General features: G+C 41.0%; 2 protein-coding genes across 9 annotated transcripts; both read left to right on the top strand.

Moving 5' to 3' along the window:
* The first annotated feature begins 2,682 nt into the window (after window positions 1-2,682).
* On the top strand, window positions 2,683-8,139 carry LOC115754913 (tRNA (guanine(37)-N1)-methyltransferase 1). Of its 8 annotated transcripts, none has more exons than XM_048277872.1 (11): window positions 2,688-3,156; window positions 3,307-3,404; window positions 3,777-3,881; window positions 4,303-4,365; window positions 4,475-4,548; window positions 4,958-5,474; window positions 5,554-5,658; window positions 5,830-5,985; window positions 6,524-6,630; window positions 7,434-7,508; window positions 7,604-8,139. In XM_048277872.1, the coding sequence occupies exons 1-11, from the start codon at window positions 3,062-3,064 to the stop codon at window positions 7,709-7,711; spliced, it is 1,503 nt and encodes a 500-aa protein (XP_048133829.1). In that variant the 5' UTR covers window positions 2,688-3,061; the 3' UTR covers window positions 7,712-8,139. The 8 variants fall into 8 exon arrangements, 7 of the variants coding, with proteins under 7 accessions (XP_048133829.1, XP_048133833.1, XP_030549958.1 ...); XM_048277873.1 differs by having other exon boundaries at window positions 2,689-3,156; window positions 5,593-5,658; XM_048277874.1 differs by having other exon boundaries at window positions 2,690-3,156; window positions 5,611-5,658.
* Window positions 8,140-9,594: 1,455 nt separating this feature from the next.
* LOC115754912 lies at window positions 9,595-12,965 on the top strand. Its single transcript, XM_030694091.2, has 4 exons — window positions 9,595-10,770; window positions 11,405-11,602; window positions 11,764-11,855; window positions 12,119-12,965. Exons 1-4 carry the CDS (start codon window positions 9,643-9,645, stop codon window positions 12,810-12,812), a joined length of 2,112 nt encoding a protein of 703 aa, XP_030549951.1. The 5' UTR covers window positions 9,595-9,642; the 3' UTR covers window positions 12,813-12,965.
* The last annotated feature ends 826 nt before the right edge of the window (window positions 12,966-13,791 follow it).

A 13,791-nucleotide genomic window follows, 5' to 3' on the forward strand; every position in this document is an offset into this window, starting at 1 on the left:
GTTCCGAAGGTCTGGTCGTAGATCAACTAGGGATGCGCTAGCAAATGTGCTCTCGGGGATTAAAGGTGATTAACCAGTTGACTCAGACGAACGGTTTAGGGCTGGAGGAAAAGTTGGCATGCTTCTTTTTGGACACCACAATGTGAAGACAGGTCCGTCTTGATGTGAATTATTATTTTCCCTACGAAGATTGGAAGCACCATCAATAATTGGGGTACAACTTTGCGATCTCGATTTCTAAATTTGGCTTTATGACTTCACCTGACCTGGCCACAGTACCTCTGTACTTGATTGAAACGCCATCTAAAATTGAGTATACTAATGAGTTTTTTCCTACCTTTTGACCCAAAAAAATAACCCAAACTTGGACACCCCATGTCAATTTCTCGATAAGTAAAAAGAAATTTCAGTTTGCAACATACGAATATTGAGTTAATGCAACTCCTTGAAATATCTAATTCCAAAAACCCGGTGTCTTTTCAAGATAGTACAAAAGAAAAGAAAATGGAAATGAATGATTTCAGACAAAATATTAAAAAAGTCATAAAATCTATTGCATTTGTGTCAATTTAGACATAAACTTTTTGACCTAGAGTAATTCAATCATTCCGACTAATTTTGGCATGATATTGCTAAGACGTCAACGCCCGATAACCTATGTGGCACTGCGGGTGAGCATGGTCCGTGTGCGCGGTTCCCATCTTAGAATTGAGAATTGCCCACTAAGGACCAGGTCCGAAAAATCGAAATCGAAAACCACCTGTTAGTCCCATGGATCCACCGGAAATCAGACCGATCCATGTAACCGGTCCCACTAAGCAAATGGAGGCGACCGAGAGCGAGATAGAGAGGCGATGACCGGTCGGAGGCTTAGTTGTGAGTAAATGGGAGTGGAAAGTTGAGGTCGTAAGTCGAGAGATGTGCACGGAGAGACCGAATTGAGAATGATACATTGAGAGTCTAAGATGAGAGGCGAGAGACGAGAGAGCATGAGTTTGAGACAAGATGAGCAAGTTTCAAATTAGGAATTTAAGATTTCTCATTTTTTTAAATTATAAATCAAGTGATATATATACTTTTTACATTACCGGTCCGGGTGGGCGGTTATAAACTTAGAACCAGGAATCGGATCAATACCCACCGGTTTCCTTAGGAACCACAGATTCCAAGTGGTTCTCGGTTTCTTTGTTCACTCCTACATGACACGATCGGCGCTTATGTGAATATTTTTTTTAATAACACTTCACAATTTTTTTTTTTTAAGTTTCCTCCGACAAGACCGACCCTAGCCGACTACTAGAGGAAACTTGTAAAAAAGTCAAAAAAAGAAAGAAAGAAAAAAAATTGAAAATTGTTGAATTTGTCCATGTTAGCACCGGTCGTGCCACTTAGGCATTCTAGCGTCCACGTCGGTGATATCCGGCCAAAGTTAGCTGGGAGGACTGAATTGGCTCTAGTTCAAAAGCTTAGGATTAAATTGACATAAATACAATAGATTTATGATTTTTTTGACACTTATCCCAATGATTTGTTGGTCGTTAGATTCAATTGGTTCACACTTAGTTCATAAAATGAACAAATTCTCTTGCGTTATGTTATTGTTAAGATTTTGAGATTATTAAAGAAATGAAAATTAGAAGAAGTCCCAAAAATTTTCATAACTTGGCCAATCGTTGCCTAGCCAAAAATGTTGCAATTCCTTTGTCTATCAAATAAAGTATTAATTGCTTTTTCTCCAAAATGGTAACAATCGAACATAATTAAGACTTCATTTATTTCAATCAAAATAACAATTCGGAATTTTTTTTAGTATTTCATGCACGAAATAATAAATCGATCAAAGAAAATATCTTCGGTCAACCAAAAAGACTTTTTTATAATACAAGAAATAATTTCTCGTTTTCGAAAATTTATTATCGTCCACCTCGGCCGTTGGTTCTTGCCCCAACTAGCGTTGCTCCGCCAACTTGTTCTTTTAAAACTAGACTAAGTCTAAAGTACATAAACTTAGGCAGATCACAACCAATGAAATTAAGTATGCAATCAAGGAATCATGAAATTGATAAAGCACATCGTAAAATCCTAATGAAGCCCTAATGGATTAGAGAAATGTGGTTCGAGTTTAATTGTAAATGTTTTTATGATTTTTCAAGAAAAAGAACAAAATCCATGAAATCTAGGGAATCTAGGCCCAAAATTATGAAAATGAGGCGAAACTAGCCTAATCTAAGTTTCTTCTATTTTTAAGGATTTTCTGAAATTTTTCTTATTTTTTCGAATTTTTCCAAAATTTTTCGATTTTTTATATAATATTTTATTATCTTACATATTTTTTTTGAAAATGAGATCTCATTCTATTTTAGGTCGAGCAAAAATTGAGAGAACTGAAAAGAGAGAAATATGAGACTTCATTCTCTTTTATGATTCTCAAAAGTGAGTATTTTTTTTCGTAACCAAAATTTGTTTTTGTTCTTATTTTTGCTCATAACCAGATTCATTTATGTTACTAAATAAGATTCTCATATTTTTTTACTCTAAAAAATAGAATCAGAGAATCAGAATAGTTACTTTGTAAGCCCTTAGAGCAAAGGATGCTAATGCGGAACCCAAAATCGGATTGAAAAATACCTACTCCAAATTTTGTACAATCCAGAACCGAATTGGCGTCCCCGAGAACCGGACCGCGGTCCGGTCTGACAGATCCGACTGTTCCGGTTCGTTTCCGTCTTGCAGCAACTGTTCAGCGGAGCTCAGGGAACAAGATGACCCCTGAATGATCTATGTTCTCTTCCCACTTAAAACCTGCGTAAAACCCTAGCGAAAGTCCCACTTTCCCGTTCATGTCCGGCAGTGCTTGTGCTCCTCGCTTCTCTGCATTGTTTTGGGATTCGGTGGGCCCGTACGTCGCTCTCCCTCGTCCCTCGTGCTTCTTTTCCTGATTCCGTCTGTTCGACCCTTCACCAAGGTCGCGGCCACGAACTACTGTTCCTCCGTTGGGGTTCATTGAAGATCAGGACCCAATTCGGAAGCTCTCGCGAATCGCTGGGTTTTGCGGGCAAACATGTTTGACGAGAGCCAGTTCGATGTCTGCTTGAAGCTGTGGGCGCTTCGCATCCCTCGCGAGCTCTGCAAGGTCGCCACTCGGGCATTGAACGGGTAAATCCCAGATCATAATTTGAGTTTTTTTTTTCTTTTTCCGTTTTAGCAGTGCGTGCTTTGAGAGGTTGGAGTGGTTTTGCTTTAATTCTGTGCACGGATCGGTTTTCGACGCCTTTTTTTGTTTGTTCTTCTTTGGGACATTGGCAGTTACTTGCTGGACAAGGCTCGGATAAAACCAATTACGGAAGATTCGACGTGCGAAAGGAATCGTCTGATGATATTGTCTGAGAAGGTCAAGCGTTCTGGTGAGAAACAGATGTCTCGTCTGCGTTTAAAGGTTCCGTCTTTGTGGATGTCATTAGGATTTTCTAGTTGTAACTGGTGTTTCTGTGTTTTGGCTTGCTGTTTGTGGACTTCAAAAAGGGGAGCGTGATGTTTCTGTGCGACCGGATATTGCAGTCCCTGTAAAGTGCATTATGAAAGCGCCAGAACATTTGGGATACATGCTTGTTTGTGCGGAACTGTCTAGAGTCTTAGGACAGAAGCTATTTGTTGTTGCAACCAGTAGTTCAAACAACGATATTGATTTATGCTGTCAAAATGATATGTTTTTATATTGCCATTGGGTGGGGTAATGCTTGCGTTTTGATTTTCCTTTTCTTTTTTCGGTGGGACAGATTTGTCAGATATTCCAGAACAAGTTCTTGATGAAATGAAGAAACTATGTGAGATTGAAGTTGTCCCTTATTCATTGACACTTGGTTATTCCTACTGGGGTGCAGGTCAGATCCAGGTTCATTATACATATGTTGCACATTCCATAACTCATATGTTCCTTTAGACCGAGAAGTCACTACAGTCTTGAAATTGTTGGCTCCGTTTTACTTGCAAAGGATTTGTGCCGCAATTTATTCAGAAAGTCCACATTAGGCTTCTGAAGATGATGAGTTCTTAATGCGGCGAGGTTTCTAATCAGTTTTATGCGGCACTGGATCTTTCAGGTTGGGGAGGAGGGGAGGGGTGGGGGGAGTCAATGATAACATATTGTAGCATTAGAAACGCTGCACAGGGATGCCAGGCCTTGCACACACTTGGCTGTTTTGATTATTTTCCCGGGACATGCCTTGTAGATGACATTCTGGTTTGCTTTGAGCTGCAATTACTTATTAATAATAGAAAAGTTATGGTTGACCTTGACTGCAGATCATCTATTGAAGCAGATTCTCCCACCTGGGGTTGAGGTACCTACATCTTTTGAAACGATAGTTATGTACAAACTCTCTATGATTTATTTGTGGATTAGCTTCTTCATGGGCATTTTTATTTCAAAACTAGGTGATCTTTTGGAAGTAACGGCGTCTTCTTACTTGTGCAGGTCATATTGCACACTTGAATATACATGACGAACTGCTTCCCTACAAGGATGTTATTGCTAAAGTCATCTTTGACGTACGTATTACTAACTCTTGTACTTTATGACTGTTCTGTTTCTTTGGTAGGTTATTTTGAATGTTGTGTTTCTTTGGTCGGTTATTTTGACTGTGCCACTGTCCATAGCACACTAGTCAAGTTTTCCTGCATGTATTTTCTCCTGTACTCTTTTCTCTTCATTCTGAACTCAGCATCCTCAACACATGCAACACCAAGCCACAAGATTTAGGCTGGTGGTTCACAATCTGCAGTGTGTTGTGCTCTCTTTTGAATGTGTTCCAAGTATCATTTAGTGCATCACTGTCGTATTATTAGGATGTTTTAAGTGCTCAAGTGTGTGCTGTCTGAGGCCCTGAGCATGCAGAGACATATGCCATAAAGTATGCGGCTTCAATAATCTGTAGACGTGACTTTCTTACACGAGCAGAAAAATTATCCGCGAATCCAGACAGTTGTTAATAAAGTTGGAACAATCACAAACGAGTTTCGTGTGCCGAAATTTGAAGTCTTGGCTGGAAAAAGTGATATGGTGACAGAGGTGAAGCAGTATGGAGCGACATTCAAGCTTGATTACAGTCTGGTGTATTGGAATTCAAGACTGGAGCATGAACACATAAGACTCGTATCTAATTTCCAACCAGGGGAAACCATATGTGACATGTTTGCTGGCATTGGCCCTTTTGCAATTCCAGCTGCTCAAAAGGGGTGCATGGTGTATGCAAATGACCTAAACCCAGATAGTGTTAAGTATTTGAAGATCAATGGGCAGTTGAACAAAGTTGACGACCTTGTTCATACATTCAACTTGGATGCGAGGAAATTCATTTCTCAAATGATGTCTTTGCCTGAATCCAAAACTAGTTTGGAATCTGATGTTCTTACTGAAGAGTGTGAGATCAATAGTGAACCGTCAAAGCAAGAAGCAGAGTCAGATACGACCCCAGGTATGGTTTTGGTGGAATTTGATTGCTGGCTTTTTGCAATTTGATGGGTTTGTATGACATGCAATCAAAATGGATGTAGTACGCAATGATAATGCAAGCATTGGTGATGGTTTGAAAGGTTTATGTGCTGATGCAGTCGCAGCTGTTCCTGCAGCCAAAAGACCATTAGATATCTCTAAAGAAGGTAACACAAGCACCATTGTCTCATAAATTTTTGCCGTTTAATAGATTATCTGCTTTTTCATGTATGTATTAGCTTGTTTAAGATTCTGTGCATGGTGGTGCATTTTGCTTTTCTTGCATTGTTTACTCAAGATTCAAGATAGTTCATTTTCCCTGCAAATTTTTGTGGCAGGTGCCAATGCCGAAGATTGCAGTGTACTTGTATCTTCTAAAAGGAAAGGAAATGGCAATAAGCGAATCAGGGCCACTGAGTTGTCCTATTCTAAGACATGGGAGCATGTTGATCATGTGGTTATGAACCTTCCTGCATCTGCTCTCACATTTTTGGGTCTCTCCCTCTCTCTCTCCCTCTCTCTCTCCCTCTCTCTCTCTCTCTCTCTCTCTCTCTCTCTCTCTCTCTCTCTCATGTGATTTGGCACAGCATGAAATTCTGCTGACATACGTTGGCTTAACATGTCTTCTTCAGCATCGCATTCTTTGTGGAAGAATTTTTTTTTATTTCAATAGTGTTCTCAAATATTTTAATATATCTTCACATTGCTTAGTTGAAGGATGCATTGAGTTGCTACCTTATTGGCTGATTGTGATGACACTTTAAACCTCTGTAACCTGACTCCCTGTATTGTTATTAAATGCAGCAATGCACTTTTGGTAACCACTTTTGTCAAGCAATTGTTGTAAAGAAATCCAAGACGTTTGGTAGTATATGTTTACTTAGGCTGATGCACTTCTTGTCCAAGGTCTCTCTGTTTTTTCTCTTGTACACTCTGTGCATCGATTTTCAATATCGTAAAGTACTAATATCTATTTAAGCTGCTTAGAAAATCCAGAACGGCAATTTTATCTCCAATTCCTTTTTGCCTCAGATGTATTTGGGGGGCTTATACACAGGAAATATTGGAAGGGACCCTCTCCTTGGATTCACTGCTATTGTTTCATCAAGGCCAGTGAAACCAAAGAATCCATTTTGGCTGTAAGTACTGTTCTACAGGAATGTAAATTCATGTCCACATGTTATGTTATTGTCTTTTGCCAGTCTAAAAACGATACTTGTGCAATCTTCAAGTTGATTCGACTTTGTTTGGGCGGCAATTACCAAATGTACTTCATGTTGTGCCTCATTATCTCTATTGTCTGGGATTAATTAAGAACTGAAAATTGAGAAATGTTATACCACACTTCCACATCCTTGCTACTAGAAAGAGGTTCTGCTATATTTTAGGATTAATTAGGAAGTTGAATTAAGAAAGGCACAAGTAATTGAAGGTAAGCAGGACCCGACAGACCACATGTTTAGGCAATCACAAGGCCAAAAGACGGTTGGAGCACCTTATTATTCAATTTGCTCAAACTTTTAGTTCCTCTGTCGGCATTTGAAGTTCTGCCATGGGGAATGTAATCTTAAATGTACCGCCCCGTGACGGTGTCACCCAATACCTCAGTGAGATGACTGGAGTTATGATTGTTCAAGGTTCGTAGACGTGTTCAACTTTATTTTGGGGTCAGAATGTTAGGTTCAATTTTGGGATCTTTTTACTTGTCATTTGTCTATAATGAGATAAGCCTGCAATTAGGTTCAATTTTGGGATCTTTTTACTTGTCATTTGTCTATAATGAGATAAGCCTGCAATCGGTACCATTTGTCCTTTTTTTTAACTTTTTGTTTGTTATCTACATGAAATGTTTCACATGAGAGTATTCTAGACTGCATAGATGCACTTTCCTTGGATGTTTTTATCATTCATCGTCTTGTGAACACACTTCGGATTCCGACAGGTGGCGGAATGTGCCCTCGATGCCTCTATTAGCGAGCCAATATTCCACAGGGTTAGGGATGTGGCTCCGAATAAGGTACTGCTCTCTGGGAGCGCTCCGAGTGTTTCAATTATGTCTAGGTGTTAAAGTATGCCCTCATGGGCCTTCATACCGAGTGTTAAGCATTGTAGGTTTTGCAGGCAATGTACTGCCTGAGTTTCAGGCTGCCAGAAGCATGCTTTAAGGATGATTCCCGTAGCTCTAGTCACCCTGCTGAAGAGAAGTCCAAAGTGCGGTAGGAACAATTAGGCAGGGGCTGAACACAGCCTCTCACCTAACGATTAAGAAGGTATTTTCCGTTAACTTGATTGAAGATAGAGAAGAAACAAGGAGGGAACTTATCATTGACGGGACGTGGTTGTTTATTGAGTCGAGGCCGGTGTTCATGCGAATGCTGCTTATGGTTTGAGAAACGCAAGCAGATGTATGTTTGGGTATATGATCTGCCTGTTACAAGAGCTCACGGTCTAAAAGAAAATGAATGAGATGATTTTTTGTTTTCTTTGGACAGTTTGTTTTTTAGGATTTCCAGCTCTGGGCTGGTTCCAATGCTTGTAGCTGTTTTGTGAAATCCTCGTCAGCTTTCGAAATACTTGTACTTTCAAATTTCGATATTCAGAGTGTCGACTTTGATTTTATTAGGTACTGCAATATGTGAATGCACAAAGTTATGTGTAGAGGCAGAATAATGAAGATAATGTTATATTTGATAAGAGGCACAATAATGAAGATAATGTTATATTTGATCGTTCAGTTGAATTGATGGATAAATGCACTAGAAGTTCTAAAATTTGTTACTAAAGTTCAATTGAATTTTGAAACTTTTGAAAAGTACAAGCAAGTCATAAAATTTGTTAGGTTGGTTGATTTAATTGGATGGAGTTATTGGGAAATGTTAGAAATGTTTGATTTTGTTAGTTTTTTTAAAGAGAAGCAGCAATGAAGTGGCGCTCACCAATCAGCACGGTCAATTTCTTTTTTAGCAAAATTTTAAAAAAATGCAAACAAAATTAGATTAAAGAAATAAAGGGATAAATGCAATGGAAGTCCTTAATTTTATCACGAAAGTACAATTAGAGTCTTGATATCTTTAAATCATAATGCTTATCAAATTAGTGCAATCAAGTCTTTATATTAATTCCGTCCAATTTGACTAGCAAAAAACACTACATGACTTTTTTTATTATTATTTTCTCTTTCTTATGTGATATTGACGTGGTTAAAACATGAATCACACTGCCTAATGACGTTATTTTGGCATAAATACTATTTATTAATCTAAATATTATGTTTCGACCAAAAAAAATCCAAATGTTATTTAAATTAGATTTAAAATTAAAAAGAAAAAGATGTAGGCAAAAGAGGTGAGGGCCAGGACCCTCATCGTTGCTAGCCACCATCGTTGAAAAGGGGCGAGGGTTGGCCGAGGACGCCGGGGCCCGGATAGTGGCCGACGACCCTAGCCGATCCTCAACCCACCATTGCCGACCCTTTTTGGTGACTCCTCCTTTAGAATGGTATATTTTTTAATCTAATTTAAATAATTTTTAGATTAAAAAAATCAAATTTAGATCATAACCACGTTTCTTTTGTTTGTCCTTTGTGTTTTAGCCACGTCACGGCCCGTAGGACATAGACAATAAAAAAAAAAAATAACGTCAATATTTTTCATTAGTCAAATTATATGGAGTTAACGGAATGACTCGATTGAATTAATTTAATAAGTTCTATGATATGATTGTACTTTTTTAAAATTTTAAATTTCGATTGTATTTTTTTCACACTAATGGATAATTAACCATTTAAAATCATCAATAATTTTTTCAGTCCTTGTTTACTTTCTCTGCCTTCCATGGAAAAGTCAGTTACTTTCCAGAAGTGGAAAGACCAACCGGGCCCCACTACTACTCATATCACTCCGTTCTCTTCGCCCCGTAACGCCCCTCGACAACGTGATCACTTGCCGTTGCCGCTATCCCGTCCCGTCTCCTTCCCAATTTTTCTCTTTCTTTAAATTAAATAAAAACAAAATTAAATTTCGCCGGATTTTGAATTTGAATATCATAACGGACAGATTCAGCCGCTCATTCACTCTATCACATCTCTCTCTTCTTTTTCCCCACCCACACGCACAAGCAGAGAGACAGAGAAGCAGGGCAAATCGACAGAAATGGCGACTCTGACGCAGGGGATCCTCCTGAAGCTCCTCCAGTCCATGAACTCCAACACCCGCGTCGCCGGCGAGCACCGTTCCGCCCTCCTCCAGGTCATTGGCATCGTCCCCGCCCTCTCTGCCCCCGACGACCTCTGGCCCAACCATGGCTTCTTCCTCCACCTCTCCGACTCTCTCAACTCCACCTACGTCTCCCTCTCGGACCGCGACACCGACCTCATCCTCTCCAACCGCCTCCAGCTCGGCCACTTCGTCTACGTTGACCGCCTCCTCCTCACCCCTGACTCCCCTGTCCCACGTGCCTCAGGCCTCCGGCCCCTCCCCGGCCGCCACCCCTTCCTCGGCTCTCCGGAGCCCCTCGTCGCCCGCATCTCCCCCTCCCGCCGGGACTTTGTCATCCAGCCGGCCTCCGATTCTGACCTCTCCTCCGATCCGGTCGCCGCCTGCTTGTCCCGCGAGCAGTTGGATGGTGTGGTGAGGACGGAGAGCGACAAGGAGGAACCGAAGGCGGAGAAGCCTAGATCGAGGCAGGCCCTTGCTCCGAGGGACAATTTGCCTAATTTGAACCCTGATGCGGAGGCAAGAGTTTTGGCTCAGAAGCCCTCGAGATTCTCGTCCCCTGGGACTGCAAAGAGGTTGGCGTCTGTCGGGAAGAAAACTGCCCCTGTTACAGAGAGAGATCCATCGCCTGCCGGAAAGGGGAAGCGGTCGGCGTCTCCGGCACCCTCCAAGTGCGTTGTGCCTAGCTTGGCGGCTGCGAAGGAAGAGAACAGGAGGAACTCGAGGGAACCTGCAATTATAGTGCCATCGAGGTACAGGCAACCGTCGCCGAATGCTCGGAGGCAGGCTTCACCATGCACGAGGAGGGCTTCGCTTTCACCGGGGCGGAGATTGTCAGGCGGTGTGAAGGTGTCGCCAGTGGTGATGGACTCAGCAAGTAAGAAGAAGATGGCTACAATCGTTGCTGTCTCCAAGGTTTCGGAGGCGTTGGTCGGTTCAGGGAAGGCAGCACGGAAGAACTGGGATGGGCAGCCAGTATCACCATCAGCAGCTCCAGCAACGGAGCAGAAAGAGAAGGCTCCTGGGAAAAGCAAACCCGATCCGCAAGCAATTTTGCGGACTCAGGTATTGATCTTTTCCTGTCATAATTGGCAAATTAACTAAAGGCCTGGATTCAGAAAAGAGTGGGCATTCGAATAAAGGATTGATTTTTATCCTGCTTATTATAATTTGGGCGCTTGTTTGTTCATTGTGATTCACATTTTTCTGCTATCATTTCCTGGAATAAGGTGCATCGTTGTAGTAGATACCATGCTGGTGCAATTGGGAATTCATAAAAAGGAGACAGCATGTATGTTGATCTGTGTTTCTGGTTGTTCTTGATGAGAGGAAGATCTGTAGCAATCGCACGAGGTTGAATAAGAAAGAAAAGAAAGAATAACCCTTGTTGCATTACTAATACATGTTCTATGCAATGAACTTGAGATTTGCTTGTAGTGCTCTGATGGGTATGATACTTATGGAGATTAATACCAAGATGGCTTCACTCACTGGAAATGATTTTGTTAGAGAAGACAATAAGCATTTTGATAATGCTAATCTGTTGTACTAACACGCAGCTAAAACCCACTAGTGTTAAATGGTAGTTTTCCATTTGGGAATGTAATTCTTTGAACCTCTCCACCATATATTGTGACCCCTTTCCATTTGCAATCTAGATGGGTTCTCTTACTTTAAAGATACCGAGTCTTTTTCACAGGCTGCTATATCTAGACGTCTTAGCGACGTGGCTGGAGGAAAGTCAAGCGGTGATGATCCGTCAAGCAATGAGAAGGCAAAATTCGGAACACCTGAGTTTATCACTTCAGTTCCGGGAATTACCATTCATGATAAGAAATGGACTGATGGTAGTGTTCCTCTCGACTCTGTCTGTAAAGAACTTCAGAGGCTTGGGAAGGTGTTAGTCAAGAACGAACTCGCTCTTTATATTGTCAATTGGAGCAAAATTTAGTTCTTTTAACTCATGATCCATCTGTCCATCATATAACTTTGTAAGAACAGAGAATTGCTGCAAGTATTGTTTCTAAATCATCCTAATTTTTCTTTACTAAAATGCAGGAGGCTATGCAACGGAGACTTATCGCCTCCATTGCAGCTGCTGAAGCATTGAAGGAGGCCACTGCTACCGAGTCACTTGTGAGGAATTTAAGGTACTAACTTTGACGCCAGTTCTGTTTTCCACCTAGGAACTTAATAAATAAACATACAGAAGCATAGAAAATATCAGCCACAGGACACAAGCATGAGAGTGGCATAAATAAGAGCTTAAATGCACAGATAATGTGTGTCTGAATGCATCATTAGCATCAGCAGTTATGTGCTGTCTAAACTTTTAGTCGTATCATCGAAAACTTTTAGTCTGTATAGTTCAATATGGCACTGTCTGAGCAAAATTGTACTTTTTCTGTTTCAGCATGTTTTCAGAACTTTGTTCCACATCCAAGGCTGGGAATCCTTTACCCTCCATTGAACGGTTCTTCTCGATTTATGACGAAGTTGTGAGTTTGACTGGTGTTGTCAAATCTCTCTCTAGCAACCGTGCTTGTGTCGACGATAGTATCATCTCCACAGCCCAATCGAAATTCTCTATTTGGGTGGAGGCAGCTTTGGCCACTGATCTTGATATCGTCAATTTTTTAACTAATCAGAATAGTGAGCCGGCATCAGCTCTTCAGAAAACGTTGCTGAAACGACAATCTGTGAAGGCACATGGCAAGAACCACATGAAAGTGGCTTCCCCGTCACGATCCGACTCTGCCTGTGCTTGGACTAGGGGTCACGGAATTAAAGAAACTGCGGACTTTGCAATGAAGTTGCAGTCTGAGATGCAAATGTGGTTTGTTAGTTTCATTGAGGATTCCCTGGATGCAGGATTTCGGGTGTTCGGCGAATGCGGTGGCGGGAAAGTACTAAGTCTTGACTGCGGATCTGTTACAGCTGTTTTGTCGCACTTGAAGAGTGTGAATGATTGGTTGGATCGCGCCGTGCCTAAAAACGATGAGTTTCTTATGGAAAAGATTGAGCAGCTGAAGCGGAAGATATACGGTTTTGTCATTAAGCATGTTGGTACGACCTTTGACAACTCTATGTCGGTTGCTTTGTCTTGAATTTCTTGTCGTCGTGATTAATATCTGTCGAGTATATTTACATACATTTGTTCTTTCATTCAGCATTTTGGTTTTGACCCCATGATCTTCTTGCAACTAGCAAGCTTGGATCATTGAAGCACATAAGGTCTGCAGTTAAACCTGATTAATATTTATCAAGTGCAACCTATTTCATTGTCTTGTGGAGTATATTTCAACCTGGTCTTCATCATCTCCTCGGCATTTAGCGACGGATTGATTATGTTACTGTCCTGCCTCGCGAGCTAAATGTCAAAAAAAAAAAAAAAACAAAACAAAATTAATCACGTCATCTTCATTCCAATTCTGAGTCTTGTGCTAAAATTAGTCAAAATTCCAAATCAGAAGAAAACTCATTATCTTATTTGGGGGCATGTAAATTCTCTTTTGGCATTTGCCGACAAAGGCCGGTGGTACAAAAAATGCTCGAGACAACCGCTCTAGGAATCAAAGTCGTGTCATTGGTACAACCTGAATCGATCACACAACATCTGTGAGTACTAGACAAGAATCAAAGAAACTGTACCAGTGGCTAATTGACCAATGTGTTTAATACAACGGCCTTGATTAGATCGAATCACCACCGGAGAGCGACAACAACAATCGAAAGGGGTGCGAGAGGACAACCATCGTAGCTGCCTCACTTCCACAGAAGGTTTTGCTGAGTCTGGCACGGCACCTCCAGAGAGGTCTTTGTGGGATGGGCGAGGCCGTCATGAAGACCCTACCGAAGTGCCGTTCAGGACCCCTTTCAATATGTTTCAGCTCCTTTAATACCCGATTTTTTTTCCATCGAAACTAACACTATAGATAGATAGGAGCTTACCGATGCCATCTTAAAGTTGCAGTTGAAAGACTATATAATACATGCAAACTCATCTCTAGGAGATAAGACTAATAAGACACGAGAAGATTAGAAATTGACCAACATGAATCTAGGAACTTTCTTCTGATAATCTGC

Source organism: Rhodamnia argentea, chromosome 4 (genome assembly GCF_020921035.1).
Source record: "Rhodamnia argentea isolate NSW1041297 chromosome 4, ASM2092103v1, whole genome shotgun sequence".
Taxonomy (NCBI): Eukaryota; Viridiplantae; Streptophyta; class Magnoliopsida; order Myrtales; family Myrtaceae; genus Rhodamnia; species Rhodamnia argentea.

Excerpts from the sequence above, each read along its gene's own strand:
- LOC115754913 (XM_048277872.1), top strand. The coding sequence starts at position 3,062 with ATGTTTGACGAGAGCCAGTTCGATGTCTGCTTGAAGCTGTGGGCGCTT. Across the intron at positions 3,157-3,306 it reads GCCACTCGGGCATTGAACGG|TTACTTGCTGGACAAGGCTC; the intron begins GTAAATCCCAGA and ends GGACATTGGCAG. Across the intron at positions 5,475-5,553 it reads AGAGTCAGATACGACCCCAG|TACGCAATGATAATGCAAGC; the intron begins GTATGGTTTTGG and ends AAATGGATGTAG.
- LOC115754912 (XM_030694091.2), top strand. The coding sequence starts at position 9,643 with ATGGCGACTCTGACGCAGGGGATCCTCCTGAAGCTCCTCCAGTCCATG. Across the intron at positions 10,771-11,404 it reads AAGCAATTTTGCGGACTCAG|GCTGCTATATCTAGACGTCT; the intron begins GTATTGATCTTT and ends TCTTTTTCACAG. Across the intron at positions 11,856-12,118 it reads TCACTTGTGAGGAATTTAAG|CATGTTTTCAGAACTTTGTT; the intron begins GTACTAACTTTG and ends TTTCTGTTTCAG.